Source organism: Typha latifolia, chromosome 9 (genome assembly GCF_019914945.1).
Source record: "Typha latifolia isolate L0001 chromosome 9, TyphaL0001v2, whole genome shotgun sequence".
Classification (NCBI taxonomy): domain Eukaryota; kingdom Viridiplantae; phylum Streptophyta; class Magnoliopsida; order Poales; family Typhaceae; genus Typha; species Typha latifolia.
In genome coordinates, this window is record NC_133094.1 from 10,617,174 (window position 1) to 10,634,729 (window position 17,556).

At 38.0% G+C, this 17,556-nt stretch overlaps 3 protein-coding genes across 9 annotated transcripts; 2 read left to right on the plus strand and 1 right to left on the minus strand.

Annotated features, from left to right (window-relative positions):
• The first annotated feature begins 1,110 nt into the window (after positions 1-1,110).
• LOC140795627 (uncharacterized) lies at positions 1,111-7,990 on the plus strand. Its single transcript, XM_073148311.1, has 6 exons — positions 1,111-1,516; positions 2,059-2,270; positions 4,110-4,427; positions 4,523-4,597; positions 6,213-6,287; positions 7,207-7,990. The coding sequence occupies exons 1-6, from the start codon at positions 1,294-1,296 to the stop codon at positions 7,759-7,761; spliced, it is 1,458 nt and encodes a 485-aa protein (XP_073004412.1). The 5' UTR covers positions 1,111-1,293; the 3' UTR covers positions 7,762-7,990.
• A 930-nt stretch (positions 7,991-8,920) lies between these two features.
• LOC140795368 (UDP-glucuronate:xylan alpha-glucuronosyltransferase 1-like) lies at positions 8,921-13,576 on the plus strand. Its single transcript, XM_073147886.1, has 4 exons — positions 8,921-9,902; positions 10,766-10,972; positions 11,093-11,733; positions 12,444-13,576. The coding sequence occupies exons 1-4, from the start codon at positions 9,838-9,840 to the stop codon at positions 13,457-13,459; spliced, it is 1,929 nt and encodes a 642-aa protein (XP_073003987.1). The 5' UTR covers positions 8,921-9,837; the 3' UTR covers positions 13,460-13,576.
• LOC140795369 (probable pectinesterase/pectinesterase inhibitor 51) lies at positions 11,196-17,184 on the minus strand. 7 transcript variants are annotated; one of them, XM_073147894.1, is made up of 6 exons: positions 15,233-17,184; positions 12,944-13,362; positions 12,730-12,873; positions 12,492-12,630; positions 12,172-12,232; positions 11,196-11,714 (listed from the first exon to the last, which is right to left on the minus strand). In XM_073147894.1, exon 1 carries the CDS (start codon positions 17,151-17,153, stop codon positions 15,621-15,623), a length of 1,533 nt encoding a protein of 510 aa, XP_073003995.1. In that variant the 5' UTR covers positions 17,154-17,184; the 3' UTR covers positions 11,196-11,714; positions 12,172-12,232; positions 12,492-12,630; positions 12,730-12,873; positions 12,944-13,362; positions 15,233-15,620. The 7 variants fall into 7 exon arrangements, with proteins under 7 accessions (XP_073003995.1, XP_073003991.1, XP_073003988.1 ...); XM_073147890.1 differs by lacking the exon at positions 12,172-12,232; XM_073147887.1 differs by having other exon boundaries at positions 11,196-12,232.
• Positions 17,185-17,556: the final 372 nt, after the last annotated feature.

Consider the following 17,556-nt stretch of genomic DNA (forward strand, 5'->3'; position numbering starts at 1 on the left):
GAGTCAGTATAATTTTTGAATCAGAAGTAAAGCCCAAATGCAGGAATTGATGTGCCTCAGGCTGAAGAAAACTTAGCATGCAGAAGAAAAGCAAAGCAGAACTAGCTGCTATTTCACTGCAGAAGCCACTGAGCAAATATGGAAATTAACCATTAATTAGTAATGATAGTGGTGAAGGAATGCAACTGTTATCCATATCTAAAACACATGAGAATTAGGTCTACAAATTATTTTTAAAGGAAAAAAGAGATCTATTAATTAATCACCAATAAAATTCATTGATACCTAAAATTTGATTAAACAAACGGTTTTGTTTTTCTGAATTAATATCTGAACTGATTTGATTCTGTATTCGAGTTCTTCAAATATGGGCGATATATATATATATATGAGTTGAAGAATAATTATCCAATTGTGTATCCATAAAAGTTAAGATTAGGTAAGAAACAAATATGGTATCCATAATCCATATGAATATATTAAAACCTTCTTATATTTATTAAATTGGTATGGATAGTATTTGACTATTATTTGATCTTATTTTTGACCTAATCTAACTCCATTTGGTGGTGGCGAGGGATGTAAACAAGTCAAACCTGAGTGAGCCTCTAGCTTAGGCTCAAAATTATTTTCGAGCTTTATAATTTTGCTCAAGCTTGGCTTAGCTCAACTTGAGCCGACTTTGGCCAAATTGAGCCCAAACCTAAATTGAGCCTACTATCAGGCCTTATTTAAGCTGAGCCGGACCGAGCCAGATCGAGCTCAATCAAGCCCAAGCCTCTTGTCGGCCAATGGAGGAGGAGGATGAGGCGACAGCTTGGCGAAGGAGGACGACGACGAGGAGGCGACAACTTGAAGAGGAAGACAAGGATGGGGTGGCGGCTTGAGGAGGAGGATGAAAAAGAGCTGGGTTAGAAAAAGAGAAGGAGGTGGGCCGAGGCTTTGAGCGACAGGGAGAGCTAGGGAGAGTGAGGCTTTGAGCGGCCGGGTCAACTTGGGAATTGGGATGAAAAGATTGGAAAAATTAGGGATTTAGGGTTTAACTTAAAATTTCAGTTTATACTGAGCCTATTGAGTTAAGTCGGAGCGAGTCAGCTCCGGCTCAGGCTTGGGTCAAAATTATTTTTCAGACATCTAATCTGACACGGGCTAGGCAAAGCACGAGCCGCTAGTTTATTTTGACAGCCCTAGTACTGGTGGCTCCTCCTCGGGGTTTTGGGTTTCTCTCTTCCTTCCTCTTATTCTCACTTGCCTTCGTCTCAACCTCGGGAAGAGAGAGAGAGAAAGAGAGCGATGTGGTTCCTCTGCGTCTTCTACCACCGCCTCTTGGACTACCGGAGGCCGGAGGTTGAGTCTCTTGCCGAGCTCTTCGGAGCCTTCGGCGGCGACGAAGGGGAGGTGAGCCCCACGGCGAGGTCGTTGGAGTGGAAGCTGCCTGAGAACCACCACGTGGACTCGCCCTTCCACTTCGTGTCGCTTCCCTCCGAAGAGATCGCTAGAAACATCGCTAATCGAAGTGAGCCCCATTTCTATCTCTTCTCTTCTCTCTCCTCTTTTTCGTCTTCTGTTGTTGGAGGTACTGTTTCCGTTCGGTTGGTGGTGAAAAGTTTTAGTCTTGGGATGTTCTTGTTCTTCTGCGTTCCTAGGTTTGGAGTGTTGTAGAGTTTTTGATGAAAATTGACTCTTAACAGCAGCTCCTATTGTCATTTAAAGTATCAACAATCATTGAATTCTTGACTGCATTGAAATTTCTATTTTTAATCTTGTATTAATGTTGTTTTATTTCTCATGCTTTCTCACTCAGAATTTTAATGTAAATGTTACAATGAACCAGAAGCAAATATCTGTGGCGTGTTGCAAAAAGTAAACGACGTTGAGTTTACAACTTGTATAGGGCTATAGGCAAAACATTCTATTCTGTAAAGTAACACCAGTTTATGAACGTGACTGCTTGTGACCCTTATTTATCCTATTTTTAATATACCTTTGGCAATATTTATAAGACACATGTTCGATAGAATTCCATATACATGCCTATATGAATTCTTTTAAATGCAGGTATTCTTATCAAGGGAATATATGAACTCTGGGGACATGGGAGTGACTATGAGGAATTGGAGAAAAATATAAGAGAATTCCCAGATGAAAGGAAGTTGCCGTATCTGACATCAGACAGCACATTCCGGATCGTTGTGGATAGCTTTGGCAAGGTGATTAGCTTTCAAGAGCAAAATGAGCGCATACAGGGACTTAGTTATATACCATTCAAGGTCAGTCATCTTTTTTTTTTTGTTGCATTTTTCTTCCACTTGAAAAAGTATCTAAGTGTAATTGTATTAGATTTAGGTTCTACTTCTTTCTCTCATTGGAAAAGCTATTTAATGTTGAGTAATCTACTAAAGTAGTAGATTCGTGTAGAACATCTGGAATTACTGATAAGAAGAATAAAATTCAAAAGGATTGTGAACCTATTCTTTAGTACTAAGGTCTCTAACAAAATTCTCAACCTATAGTTGGCTAATTGAAGCTCAGAATTTTGCGATGTGATATTTGGCTAATCGAAGCTCAGAATTCTCAACCTATAGTTGGATTCAGAATATCTGATGCAGACCAAGACACATGTATTGAGGTTGAGAGGACTGAGGAGCACACTGAACAAGGAAGAGAAAATGTTGTGGAAGACTTCTAAGTTTTAACGATAAATTCTTCTTACTCTGAATATTTATAATTCTTTAGATGAGTTGAATTTACTATCTAACTAAACTCTGAGGCAAATAAATGAATAGTAGATGATTTCTAATCTAGACTGTAGTTCTAGCAAAGCAACTGTACTAAAACTAAAAGATGTTGGGTTGTTCTATAGGACCTAGACCTAGCTCCTTCTCTTAGTCTCATAACCTTACTGACAGGAGTCCTGTTACTACCACTGAGAATAACTGGATAGGTTTGTACTTTGTAATAAATCTCAGACACTGTTTTATCATTGTATCTTGTTAAAAATTTTGTTTCTAAATAATCATGTACGCTATTACATGTGAGCAAATATGATTATTAACTTGCATTAGCTTGCTGATTTTGTAGGAAAGAAATAAGCTAACATTAATAATTCTTGCCTTTGATACACTTGATCCTACATGGAAAATCCTTTTTGGTATGAAAGGATATGATAAGGTTGAAGTGCTTGCTTCAAGCTTTAGCTTGGGGAGTTGACGCCGCAGGGTGATGTGGTTTCTAACATGGGAAAAGGGAAAGCATCTGAAGGATACCACTATACCAGGATATTGGCTGATGAGGACACAGATTATAAAAGGATTAAATGATGGTAATAGGAGAGGTATGTGTCAGTGATAGTGTTTGACATGATTCTCGTCAATTACGAAGATAAACAAGCCGAAGTGGGAGAAGCAAAAATACCAGTGGATAAAATGGGATATGTTCCATCAAACGATTGATTTGACAACCATTTGATAGGGCATCCCATACAATCCAGATTGTCTGTTTTTTTTTTTGCAATATATTATATTGAATAATGGATGAATTAGAGTTGGTGCGAATTTCTTTAGTTGTCTCTTATGGATTATGTTTAAGATTGAAGCCACTTGTCTTGTTGGATTTTGAGATAAGGATTAACATGACTCCATATTTCAGATGCTATCATTTGCTCTTACCTGGATCATTATCAACTATGAAGTTTATGCTTGTTAAAGTTGCCTTGTATTGTGAGATAAGCTCACAAATCTGAGTTTCGTAATTTTTGGGTTTATTAACATTTTTTTATTTTGACAATACTGGTTAAATATATAGTTATGACTTTACTGTTGATATCTTCAATTCCTAAGCAACAAACAAGACATAGTGAATGCTACAAATAGCACGAATCATTTCCATTTGAAAATTGTATTTGTATTTTATTGAACTGTAGTTCATGTAGAGGCTGTATATAACTTCAAATGGTATTTTGAATTGAAACTCTCTCTTGTCCCCTCCATGATAGGATAATATATAACTATGTATTATGATATGCTCTAGTCTACACCTAAGAAATTATTTGAAGATCAGATTTGTTTTCATCTATAATTTTCATCTATAATTTGCATAGTATTTTCCAGGGGCGGGTTAATCTAAAGAAGCCAGATCACAAGTTCTTGCTCATGGAAACTGATGATTATGGATCAAATAATGGCCTTCCACCAGTTGTTCAGAGGACAATCTTTTTTGGTCGAGAGATTGGAGCAGCAGATAGGAAACTTTTGCCTACATATCAGTTGAAAAGCCGAAAGTACCTAGGTCCTACAGCAATGGACGCAGAAATAGCTTTTCTCATGGCCAATCAAGGGCTAGCACAACCAGGAAAGCTCGTCTATGATCCTTTCGTCGGGACTGGGAGCATTCTGGTTGCTGCTGCACATTTTGGAGCCATGACAATGGTTTGTTCATTTAGGATAAAATATTCTTTTCATCATCCTGAAAAGAGTCTTTCCATATGCTTGATCTTAGGAAGATTCTGATAAAAAAGTTTCAGGGTGCAGATATTGACATAAGGGTTGTACGTGATGGGCGTGGTCCCAATTGCAATGTTTGGAGCAATTTCAAGCAGGTAATTCTTTGGGATAGTTTCGAGTTCATGTAAATGAAGGCTGACTTGGCTTTCATCATTTATTAATTACTTGATCTATTTTTCTCTAATTTTTAAGTATATATCTTGTCCTTCTCATTATAGAAACACTCAACAAACAATCCTCATTCTTTAACTCATCCTCTTGCATGCATTAATTATGTTTTAAAATTTTACGGCAAATTGATTATAACTTATTGAATAATATACGCCACATGTTCAGAAGCACATCTTTTGGCGGTAGGCATTTGAATATTTGATGAGTCTTTAGTTCATTTTTTTAATCACACTTTCTAATGACACATACAGTTTTAGCAAAATGAGAGCCTTTGTTAACAACTTATCCTGTTGCTATCAGACTTGTACTCTTTTTCCATATAATCCACTCAACTTTCAATACTAGATGCTTTTCTCAAATTTTTAAATATCAGATGTACCATTTATCTTAATAGTTCACCTATATGTTTATGTTTCATATTCACAAAGATATTGATGGAGATCGAGATGGTTTCCACACTAATGTGCGTCATTAGAAGAAATATCCAAATCTTTGGATATGTGACGACGAACATATCATATCATATCAAACAATGGCCAGGATGCAACTATTTCATTTATGTTGATCAATAAATCCTTCTAGGATCTAAATTTGATTTTTGATTGAACCAATTGAGACCTAGTATGATGTATTAGGCTTCATTTTATTGTTGGGCCAAGTTAGTTTTCTTTTAGACTTGATTTGGGTTTAGTTTGTGTCTATTAGAGGTGTATTAGGTTTAATTTTGGTTTATTTTTAATAAGATATATAAATCAAGAGTAAAAAACTAGTCATAATAGGAATTACAATTCTTATTTAAGGAAATCAAACCCTAACTTTTATGGGATATTATTATTGATCTTGAAATAAAGAAGAGACAGCAAAGTTTCTCTAATTTCTCTGTGTGAAGTGTGGAATAACATGGTGTGAAACGCTCTAGTGTAAATCCGAGTTATCTCTTTTCCCGTTCTTGTTCCTCTTTATTCTTTTGAGGGCTGGTACTGTAGCAGCATCCCGCCGGGTTTAGATCTCAAAATACCGAGAACCTACCAAGCGTTTGATGTGTGGATGCAATAATCAAAGAAGGATAGTGCTTACACCGTGATAACTATTCTGACTTCTTTAGAATTTATTAGTTACTCTACTGCTATCTCATTTTCTTATTGCTGAATTTTATTTTCCTTCTACCTCTACATCTGATAATTTGTATCTCATATATTGTAGGACCTTTAGGTTATTCCTTTTGCGTATTTATTTGAGTGTGCATTAAGTTCATATGCATTAGGTCCAACTCCTAGGTTCTACATTAGATACTTTAAGTTTAATCATCCCAAACTATAGTACGAGCAATTATATTCTAAGTGAAGAACCTGCAATTTAGGACATGATAGAGTTTTCTACTTTGTGCTCTTTCCTTAGAAGTTTTTACTTTGTAGTCTTGTTAACTTTTCACTATATTAGCATACTACGTTTTCTTTTTCTGCTCCCTCCCCGTGGACAGTATGTTTTCATGGTTCATTCTTTTTGTTAGTTTCCCTACTAATCGTATTTTCTTTGCAGTACAACTTGCCATTTCCAGTTTCTATACTGAGGGCAGACAATAACCTTCCTCCTTGGCGTCCAGGTTTAAAAGAGGTACTTACATGTTCCTTTTAATTTAAAGTTACTGTAAATGATTGTACACCAGCAACTTTGTTGATTTGGTCTTTTCTTGAGTTACTGATAGAGCTCTTTTTTTTTAAACTCATATCTGTTGAAACTTGAAAGTAGAAACTGACTTATCTTGCATTTACATCCACATCTAGTTTGCAACAGAACATTCGTATTAGCTATCTTGCATTAATGCATGCCATCTTCAAATTCCGGAGATTCAACAACTTTGGCAGTCACATAAAATATGTTTCTACATGATTGTTCATTTCATCGAATATAAACTTTACAGTATCAGTTGTGATAACTTGCGTCTCTTGCTATTATTACATATTATTACTTGTGACTTGGAATAACTTCATCCTGTTGCAAGAGAAGAGTATCTATGAATGCATGTGTGTTCTTCTATGGAATTACCTTGTTTGTTGATTTAAATTCATAATATTTATGATGTTTACCTAGTTTTATATCACACAGTCTATAAAAGGTCACGAGGAACATATAAGTATTGCAAATTGAACAACCACCGATTAATAGCTAAATATAAAATGTAAAGTTGTATATGGTTGTGGAATAACCTTGTATTTTTCGACAAGTTTATTTAGCCACCAAATGCAGCTGTTTTGAAGTATAAGGATTCAATCATTAGGATTCATGTAGACTGATTTTAGTATTAGTTATTGATGAAAGTTGTTGTCTGCTCCTAGTTTTTTTGTTGTCTCTCCAGGGATGATCCTTGGAAGTAACCAGTGATAGAGAGACATGTGATTGAATTATCATAAGTGAATGTCGAATTTCTCTTCTAAGCATTTTAAGATCATTTATCAAAAATCCTTTTTTTTTTCCTTTCAAAGTCTATTATGTAGTGGAGTTGATGCATTCTTGCTGCTTTGTGCATAATAAGGTATTTGATGCAATAATATGTGATCCACCTTATGGGGTCCGTGCTGGGGGTCGCAAATCAGGTGGTCGGAAATTGCTAAAGGGCACTGTGGGTCCTTACTCAGTTCCAGACGAGAAAAGGACTGATCACATACCATCAACTGCACCTTACAGCTTGGCAGAGTGCATGCACGATCTTCTTGACCTTTCCGCCAAAATGCTTGTTATTGGTGGGAGGCTCGTATTCTTCTACCCTGTGGTGAGGGAGGACGGTTTTACGAACTCCCAGTTTCCTGATCATCCTTGTTTCACTCTGATTGCCTCCTGTGAGCAGATTCTTAGCCTACGATACAGTCGCCATTTGTTAACCATGGTGAAGACAGGCCAATATACTGAGGAGATAGCAGAATCAGCAAGAAAAAAACATTTAGATTTCAAAGAGAACCATCTCAAGTGGTTGGAAGATGGCAACCTTCACTCTGCAGTGTTCAGTCCAGCTGAACCTCAGGTGTCTCTGTCTGGAAACTCCAACTTTGACAGAGATTCTAAGCCAAAATACCGAGGCAAGTATGTCTAAATGAAGTAATGAGATGCTAGCTTGTGCTGGAGCCATTTGAATCTTTTCCCAAGATTTTGACACTTTTAGCTGTAGCGCGCCGAGAAGAATTTCTCTAATTAACAAATTGAGAATGAACCTGTAATTTGCCTACAAAAAATATCCCTTCTAGGGTACTTCTGGATGATTATGTATCTTGATCTAAATGGTTTGACTGCATCTTTGGATGAATATCATTTGCCTTCTCTGATGAGCATGTCATGCGAATCTTTTAGGCTATTTACTGATCAATTGCAGTGTACCATGTGACTCTAGATTATGCAACTACTTGCTTGCAAGTCCCAGGATACAGAGGTCTAAAGCTCACCAAAAGTTAATTGTGCATTTTCTTTCTTTCATTCTTTTAACAGGTAATAACTTAAAATGAAGAAAATATTATGATAAAATAAACTGCAGAAAAGAGATGGTAATTTGTGACCCATCTCATGTAGCTCTTACTCACTATGTACTTTGGAACCCCAGAAAAATAGTAGAAGAAAATCTTATTTCTCCAACGATATTAACATAAAAATATTAAATTACCTTTTTACCCTTAGCTTTCATATAAATATATATTTAAAATAAGGATAAAATGAATCACATGACATTCACACATCATTTTTTAACGGAAAAATCAACCGATAACAAATGGAATGAACATTTTAGAGATTTTTTTTATAGTTAAAGAGGATCAATGTATTCCAAAAAAAAAAAAAAATGAGAGGATGTAAATGGAAATGAGAAATAGCTACAATTAAAAAAATGAGAAATAGCTAATGTGCACATCACTTTAGCTTTGGTAGGTTTGATTTGGTCATTACAAGTTGTCCTTTCCGAGTGGCACGGACTTCACCTCACCTAAGAGACCCTACTTGGTATCATGTACCTCTCAAACAAGCATTTTAGATTTATGAAGTTGGCACAACACCACTGTCTTTTCTCCCCCAGTTCTTAGCCTCTAAATAATTTGTATACTTCTCTATTCTTCAATCCTTGAATATCTCATATGTGCTCTCTCTCTCACGTAGCTTGTAAGCCATATCACTTGACAGTAAAGGTAACGTAATGTTTGTTGGATTTGGTGGCAGCCAAAATGATCAGGTAGGTGGTCTACATATCAAGAAACTTTAAGAATTTGTATTTGTTGGTCCATCAATTTATGCATCCATGATCTCATTATTGGTTGTCAACATAAAATCCATGGCAATACTACACCTTCCTGGAGGTGAAAGATAACTTTTTCTTCTCTGTAAAGGTGAAAGATCATAGCAGAAGGAAACCATGTGTACTTTTGATGGAGATATCTGCACTTCTTCATCGCATAAGAGCACACCTAACAAACCAGTGGTTGAACTCCTAACCTTTTTGGAATAATTTTTACTAGATGATCTTGGCATCTTGCAAGGTGGTCTCTCAAAGCTTTTAACTCGTATTACTAGCTAGTCTTCGAAATTTATACACAAAGGTTGTTTTTAATCTTCTGAGAGAATATTTGTAAGGAGTAAGAAGTTGATTGTTTCTAAAGAGAAGAAAAAACAAAAGAGCAAAGTAAAGGACTGCCCATTTATTTCTTTTATTACTTATCTTAGAGTTCACTCTGAAAGTTTCTCATATTAGTATTCGAATAGATACTGTATATAGACTTCTATGAAACTTTCTTTTCTTTGGACATCTGCAAAGCCTCTGAAGAAGATATAAAGATCAACGTATGTTTTCCAAGTTACTGTTTGAGTAGAGAAGTTTGGAGAGGTCTCCCACCTTTCACTGGTCCAGCTTTAGTCTTCCTTGGAAATTCTTCCTCCACTATTTAATGCTCTATAACTTCTTTTTGGGTTTCAAAACTTCTCTTCTTACATTTCCTTACTATATATTTTTTTTCCATTTCATTTTAACTGATTCTATCAGTATAACCATTGCCACCCTCTCAACTTCTTATTTCAATAAATAAGCCTCTCAGATTATTTTTTTAGTGTGTATTAGATATCAACTTATATCTACGCCAAATTATGCGCTAATCGAAGACATATGAGGCATTAAAGCTGTTGTAATCTGATCAAGATGAGAGGACTTCTGGGCATTTCTTCTGTTCCTGAGCAACCTAGGCACCGCTTGGCCGGAACTCCGTAAGTTTTATTATACTATGATCTCTAATTCTCTTGTTTATTTGAAATACTAACTCCTCCTGGGCTTTATCTCATTATTCTGTTGTATCAAGTGATGTCCCAAACAAGTTTCTTTTGGATGCCTTCTTTCTTCTTGAATTATCTGCTGTGTTTTCTTCAGTGTGCATGGTACATATCACTATGCACTTAATTACTGCTAGTTTGTTTCTTTGCAAATTCTTACCAAATATAAATTTTCTTCTATCAAAGATAACAATTTCTGTGTTTTCTTTTGGCATTTAACTGCTAGTTTGAGACTTATGAGAAAAGTGAACATGTTCACTATTGATGTTTGACTAATTCATCATACTGCAGATTGTCTACAAGAGTTCCTGACTCATGTTCCATGATTTTTTTTTTCTATTTCTTCCATACTTTGTGCTAAGGCTTATTATATCTATGTAAACATGTGCATCTTTTCATCTGCTATCCTATTGTATGGAATATTTTTCTTTTCTTTTCTTATTCTTTTTTTTTATTAGGAAAAGTCAGCTGAATCAAGTTATATTCATCTATATTGCAGTATAAATTCATCTTTTTTTTATTGAATAATTTGGATGTTTCTCATTTTCCCTCAATAGAAGTATTTTCTGATGGTTTATATTCATCTGCATTCCAGTATAAATTAATCTTCCCAATTTCTATCCTAAACAAAATGCAGAAGAATAACTTTGACTCTGAATTTATAGTATTATGGATTCTGAACAAGCATATATTTGCCTATCTGATTTTGTCTACTTTACTGATACATGAACTGCATATTTTTATTAATGCTGCCTACCTTAGTGATCAAGTAAAACTAATTAAGATGCTTTGTGATTCAGCACCCACAAAGGCAAAAGGAGGATCCAAAGAAATGGCTACCTTAGAGAGCCTGGCAAACCATTCAGCAAATTTTTTCCTGGTCAATGTCCAGGATGCAAAGTGCATTTCCTCAAACTTGTTCTGATAATTATTACATGTGGCACCTTCCTCACATTCTTCCACTCTCCAGCAGTTCACAATGACCATTTCACTTATTCCGGTTCGCGGTATTTCCTGATAACTACTCTGATTCATTGACAACAATTCTAATTCCTTCTTTCTATCGCTCCTCGTTAAGCATTTCATCTCAATAAGTAACTATTTTATGCTCTGTTGCTGAAACACAGCTCCAGCTTTGTCAACATGGGATGGATATGGGACAATGTGAGACCAGATTCAGGCTACATATCATACTTGAAAATAGATTGGACAAAGATTTCAAAAGCTATAGAAAAAATCGACAATCAAGGAAGCTTGAAAATTGGGTTACTAAATTTTAACGCAGAAGAGAGAGATAAATGGCATAATTCATTATCGCATGCAGACACAAAAGTAGTACATCTTGATCATGTCCACAGCAATGTTACATGGGAGGATCTATATCCAGAATGGATAGATGAGGAAGAAGAATCTGAGGTGCCTTTTTGTCCAAATCTTCCAGAGCCAAAGATATCTGAAGGACTTCACTATGATCTCGTTGCGCTGAAGCTTCCATGCAAAAGTTCCGCAAACTGGTCGAGAGACGTCGCAAGATTGCATCTGCAGCTTGCAACAGCTAGGGTAGCTGCAGGCTCTTTGGGAGGTCAGAATCCAGTGCATGTCCTCATAGTGAGCAGATGTTTTCCTATCCCCAATCTCTTCAAATGCAAGAACCTTGTCTTGCATGATGGAAATGTTTGGCTGTACAAGCCTGACTTGAAAGAGCTAAGGGAGAAGCTGCAGCTTCCTGTTGGGTCTTGCAAACTTGCACTGCCATTCAAAGCAAAAGGTCAGTTTAAATATTTCCTTGATTGACCAAAGTTATGGTTTCAATTTTCTAATGGGCAAAAGAAGAAAAACTATGAACTAATTATGCTAGTATGAAATGTATGATTCACACTATGGATTATTCCCTTTTATCTCCATCCTACAATGTTCCTACTATAAATGATTAGGTGCTTAACACCCAATAGAGATTTTAAGTGGCCTGTTGATGATTAATCAACCATAAGTTTGACAATCTTTTAAAGAGTTTTGATACAGATATCTATCTGATCTCTCTAATCCACTTTCCACAAATAGTTACAAGCCAACGAGACAGTAAGTTGGTGGTCCATCAATTCTTCCAGAAAGATGAGAGGAGAGAGGATCAATCATGGAGAAAGAACAGCACAGTAGGAAAAGACCAGCTAATAGAATCAGAACAATGAGAATTGTTGTACTCTACCTCAATCATCAGTTAGAAGAACTGATGGTTTTATTTGGACTAAGAAGACAAAGCATTCTGTCTGCATTCAGAAAATATCAATTAAGCAACAAATATGTAATACAGCACATGTATGTTATCTTCTCTAAAAAGATCCTCACACTGACTATTACCATATCAGCATATATTTTTCATCATATGAACATACATCAGAGAAATATGCAGATGATTGAATATGCTTCATGTTCATGTCTAGTTCAGAAAGGTTAATCTGCTGCTATTTATATAAACAGATCAATCATACTTAGCAGCACCAAGAAGAGAAGCATATGCAACCATACTTCACTCTGAAAATGTATACGTCTGTGGAGCGATAACTGCAGCCCAGAGCATTCGATTAGCAGGATCAACAAGGGACTTGGTAATTCTTGTTGATGAGACGATCAGTAGCCACCACAGGAGTGGCCTTGAAGCTGCTGGCTGGAAGATAAGAACAATTAAAAGGATCAGAAATCCCAAAGCTGAACCTGATTCCTACAATGAGTGGAACTACAGTAAGTTCTGGCTCTGGAAGCTTACTGATTATGATAAGGTCATCTTCATCGATGCCGACCTCTTAATCTTAAGGAACATCGACATATTATTTACGATGCCAGAAATCAGTGCAATAGGCAACAATGGAACTCTCTTCAACTCTGGTGTGATGGTGATTGAACCTTCAAACTGCACATTTCAGCTGTTAATGGATCATATCAATGAGATAGAATCATACAATGGTGGTGATCAGGGCTACCTGAATGAAATCTTTGCATGGTGGCACCGTATTCCGTCACACATGAATTTCCTAAAGCATTTCTGGGAGGGAGACAAAGAGGAAACAAAATTGGCAAAGACTAAAATGTTTGGAGCTGATCCACCTGTTGTATTTGTGATTCATTACTTGGGACTGAAGCCCTGGTTGTGCTATCGGGACTATGACTGCAACTGGAATGTGGACATATTGCAGGAGTTTGCAAGTGATGTTGCACATGCCAGGTGGTGGAAGGTGCATGACACAATGCCAGACTATTTGCAAAGCTTTTGTCTTCTAACCATGAAGCAGAAAGAGGCATTGTGGTGGGACAGGATGCAGGCAAAGAAGGCAAATTATTCTGATGATCACTGGAGCCGCAACATAAGTGACCCTCGGCGAAGTATCTGCGCCGATGAGATCTGCAGGAAGAAAATGCTGAGGCATCAGAGAGAACAGAATCGGCGAGATGGCAGATCTAGTACATCTATTTTATCAAAGACTTCACATAGAATGTAATCTGTAGTTTCTGTTTCTTTCAATCACCCCATCATTATTTGGTCCTTTCTTATACAGGTATTTAAATTTTTTCAAATTCAAAAATCAGGAGAGCAAGATATAGAGTTTCCTTATGCATATCTACATATCTGCTGAGTGTAAATTGGACATTTCAAGGGTCAGTATTGTTTTTCCTCTCTAGGACATTTGCATTTACAATTAAACTTTTAAATACATAACCATTTTTATCAGGAAAACTGCCGTGACCTACTATGGGTTTCTTCCCTTTTCTTTCTCAAAAAAATTATATGCCTGATCCACATTTAGCTGAATCAGTAGATCTCGCAACTATGATCATTCTGGTTAGTCATTTTGATAGGCCTAAATAAAATATTTCTAGACAAAGTGCCACCAAGCTCTTTCTCAAATTATCATGTCCATGCCTGCAAGTAAAAAATATCACTCTGTTGTACTTCCAAGAATGATGACTTCAACTATTCAAGCTGTTGAACGATGACTTCCAAGAAGCATGAGGGGAGCCTCTTGTCCTCTTGTGTTGTAACCATTTTTTTGGTGACATATAAGGTCTGAACTAAGTAACTATCCCACAGGAAATACAAATTTGCAATATTTAATTCAGTAGATTTAATCTATAAAAATCTCTAGTAAACATAACTACATAAGGCTATCAGAGTAACATATTTCAGCTGCTACTAGTTCTTAATGATGATTTTTACTGTTTAATAATGCCTATGGTTAGATTTATTCTGCTGTACATTAAATTTTGGACCATAAATTCATGGAAATCAAGCATAGAGTTGATCATTTTAGAATAAGCTAGTTCTAAAGATGACACTGAAGTTATGCTTAGTTCCTTATTTCTAGGGCGAAAAACTGATGCATTAAATTGCAGGCATGTCCATTTCAATTCTTTACATGCAATTATCCTCAAGCTGGAGGTCATTCAGCAAGTCAGGCCTAAGATCTTGTAAGTTAAACTTCAAGAAATATTATGAGTGGAAACGTGTAGTTTAAGAACAATTACTTTCAGCTTTATCTTCGTATTTCTGCTGCATCTTTTTTTAATTTTTTTGCATTTCCCAGGACTGCTTGGTGCTTAATCTTTTCAACTAACTAGGTTGCACATCATAATAAGCACTAAAGTACCTTTCCTTTTCTGATGAAAGTCCTTAGACACGTATTCTAGCAATATTCTGGCAAACAATATTCTAATCAGTACTAGCAAATTCCCATGCACTTATTTCAGGTTAGTAAACAAAATGCACAATAGATATCAAATGTCATGAAGACTGTACAAATGTTTTTTTGTTAATCGCTTGAAAAGGTGCAAAATAGAAGTCTAAGAAGTTTAACATAATATATTGCAAGCAATACTCTCAACTTTGAAAGGAAAGTTGTTTCATGGTGCACCCAAAAAAAGATTCTATTTGTATCCGAAACTGCAGATTGTGCTTCTTGCTGACTTCAACATAAAGCAGAAAGTTTTGCAAGGAAAAGCACTTACTAAAAGATGCTTCTCTTCTAGCTTTCATGATACGCTATATAGGTAGGTAGCAAATATAGCTTCTGGATGAGCAAAATAAGCTAGACTACAACCAATAGTATGCCAATTATACTAAGAAAATAAGTTCCAGAAACAACATATACATGAACTGAAACAAGCATGCAAGCCACAGGTACAGAAATGAGAAGATAGAATTATTCAAGAAGTAAAAGTATTAAATACCAATAAAGATGAAAAAGAACACTTTGTGCTTTAGATTGCCTTCTTACTTGCAAAAGATTAAAGATGCCCACAATTTGAGAATGGCATGATATCATCTAGATTCTAGAGAACCAACGCTGCCGCACAAGTATTAAAGCATGTGAAAGAACTAGCATTTCCTTGCAAGTTTCCCGAAGTGATTCACATAAAAAAATTAACAACCCACCAGTTCATCAACTCCCCATCCATCTTGCATTCACCTGATCAATTTTCTCCAAGATCAACTATAACAATTCAGCAACTCCTTTCTTTCTACAACTCACATTTATAGTGGAATAATCTCTTAAATGAAAAACCACAAGAAGCCTTACACAATTTATCTCTGATTTGACATGCAAATATTTTCTTCCAACTGTATGATATAAAAGCACTCCCCTAATTCACACTATAGTATCTTCAGAATGCAGTCCATTCATCCCCCTGAATAAAATTCTCCACAGAGTACATTGCCAAATGCTCCTCTGGTATTTGGCTGCTCCACTCCACTCTCGCCGTCGCATTTGCCCCAGGCCCCCGACTACCATACTCCCCATAAAACAATGTTCTCAGAGCAAATTCGCCCCTCCACGGTAGCCACCCCTCAGGTCTCACCACCTCCCCTAAGTAACACCCAACAAGCACCGTCCTTGCATACATCTTCCATGGCCGCCCCAGGTACACCCTATGCACCGCCGGCTTCTTCTGGTACAATGCCAAGTACTCGGCACTACCTGTGACTGAGCAATTGCGGAAAACGAATCCGGTGGCCTGTCCAGGGTCTATCCGCCCGTGTGCTGTAATGGCATTGCGCTCTCCCTTTTCAGGATTCTCCAGCCGTGGCACCACCTCAAGAATGCACCTTTCAAACACGGCCGCCGCATTTCCGAACACGAAGTCCACTGTCCCGGAAATGCGGCAATCGCGGTATAGTTGTCGCATGGACCGTGCGTAGAGCGTGTCCTGATGCCCACGGAATTCGACGGATTCAAGAAACGATCGGTCGCTATCAGACCTAAAGGCAACGGCCTGGTGGGCGCCTGCGCCGGCCGCGTTCTCGAAGGTGATCCCTTTGGCGCGGAAGCCGTCGCCGAGGACGGCGACCGTAGGGGTGTCGAAAGTGGTGAGCCCGGGCATCTGGGCGTGGCGGGCAGCGGTGATGACGGTGGCACCGGCGCCGGCGCCGAGGAAGACGATTCCGGTCTTCTCAAAGGGAATAACCACATTCTCCTGGTAGACCCCAGCCTTGATATAGATCACGAAATGGCTCAATCCGTAGTTTGGCGCGGCGAAGACCGCATCCTGAATAGCTCTAAAGTCGCAAGATCCAATTTTGCAGACGGTGAGATTGGGAGAAAGGTGAGGCGGGAATGCAGCAACGAGATCGGAGTCGGCGCTGGGTCTGGCGGTGGTGAGTTTCTCCCAAAATCCGTCGCGCTCAGTTTGCGGGGGGGATTGGAGGGCGGGGTGGTCGGGCCCGAAGCGGAGGAAGGCGGAGATGAGAGCGAGGGAGACGGAACTGAGGGAGGAAAGGGAGGCGAGGGAGGAGAGGGCGGCGGCGATGGGCGGGGTGGATTTGAGGTGTGAGAGGGCGGAGGAGCAGTCGTACTGGTACTGGAGGGCGGCGCCGGCAAAGTGGCGGGCGTCGAGGAGGCGGAGACTGGTTGCAGCGGCGGAGGCGGCGGCGAGGCGGCGGGAGGAGAGGGAGAGGTGCGCGAGGCAGTTGGGTGCGGCGTCAGAGGAGGAGGGGATGATGGAGGCGGATTTGGTGATGGCGGCGGATGCGGCGGAGAGGGAGGAGAGGATGAGGTGGTGAGAGTTAGGGGAAGGGGAGGAGGGAAGGAGGAGGAGAAGGGAAAGAAGAAAGGTGCAGAAGAGGAGGAAGAGGAGGAGAGTGGGGCGGCGGCGGAGGAGGAGGAGGAGGGTGGCCGGCAATGTGGTAGCTTTTCTCATTGCCAGAATGGTTAGAGAGCAAGAGAAAGGACAAGACGCAGAAGCTACCGGCCCATTTAAATTTATAGAAAGTGTAAGCCCAGGCCCAATATTACGATACGGCCCAAAATAAAAAAAAATTCTAGGATCTTTTTAAAAAAGTTATATCTCGGGAATTTTATTAAAAACATTACATATTTTATATTTATTATAATTACATACCTTGCAGTATTAATATTTGATAGTTATCCTTTGACTATATGTCTATATGCCTTAAAAATATCATAACTTGAATTCAAAAGTAAAATTACCACTATTTATAAAACTATTTTTGCAATATGAGACTGCTTAGTTCAACATGATTCTGTTGCTTAAGATTTTATCTTTATCTAAACCTCAAATTATTTAAGAGTTAACTTGAACG

Excerpts from the sequence above, each read along its gene's own strand:
- LOC140795369 (XM_073147892.1), bottom strand. The coding sequence starts at position 17,153 with ATGAGAAAAGCTACCACATTGCCGGCCACCCTCCTCCTCCTCCTCCGC.
- LOC140795368 (XM_073147886.1), top strand. The coding sequence starts at position 9,838 with ATGAGAGGACTTCTGGGCATTTCTTCTGTTCCTGAGCAACCTAGGCAC. Across the intron at positions 9,903-10,765 it reads CACCGCTTGGCCGGAACTCC|CACCCACAAAGGCAAAAGGA; the intron begins GTAAGTTTTATT and ends TTTGTGATTCAG. Across the intron at positions 11,734-12,443 it reads ACTGCCATTCAAAGCAAAAG|ATCAATCATACTTAGCAGCA; the intron begins GTCAGTTTAAAT and ends TTATATAAACAG.
- LOC140795627 (XM_073148311.1), top strand. The coding sequence starts at position 1,294 with ATGTGGTTCCTCTGCGTCTTCTACCACCGCCTCTTGGACTACCGGAGG. Across the intron at positions 2,271-4,109 it reads TTAGTTATATACCATTCAAG|GGGCGGGTTAATCTAAAGAA; the intron begins GTCAGTCATCTT and ends AGTATTTTCCAG. Across the intron at positions 6,288-7,206 it reads GGCGTCCAGGTTTAAAAGAG|GTATTTGATGCAATAATATG; the intron begins GTACTTACATGT and ends GTGCATAATAAG.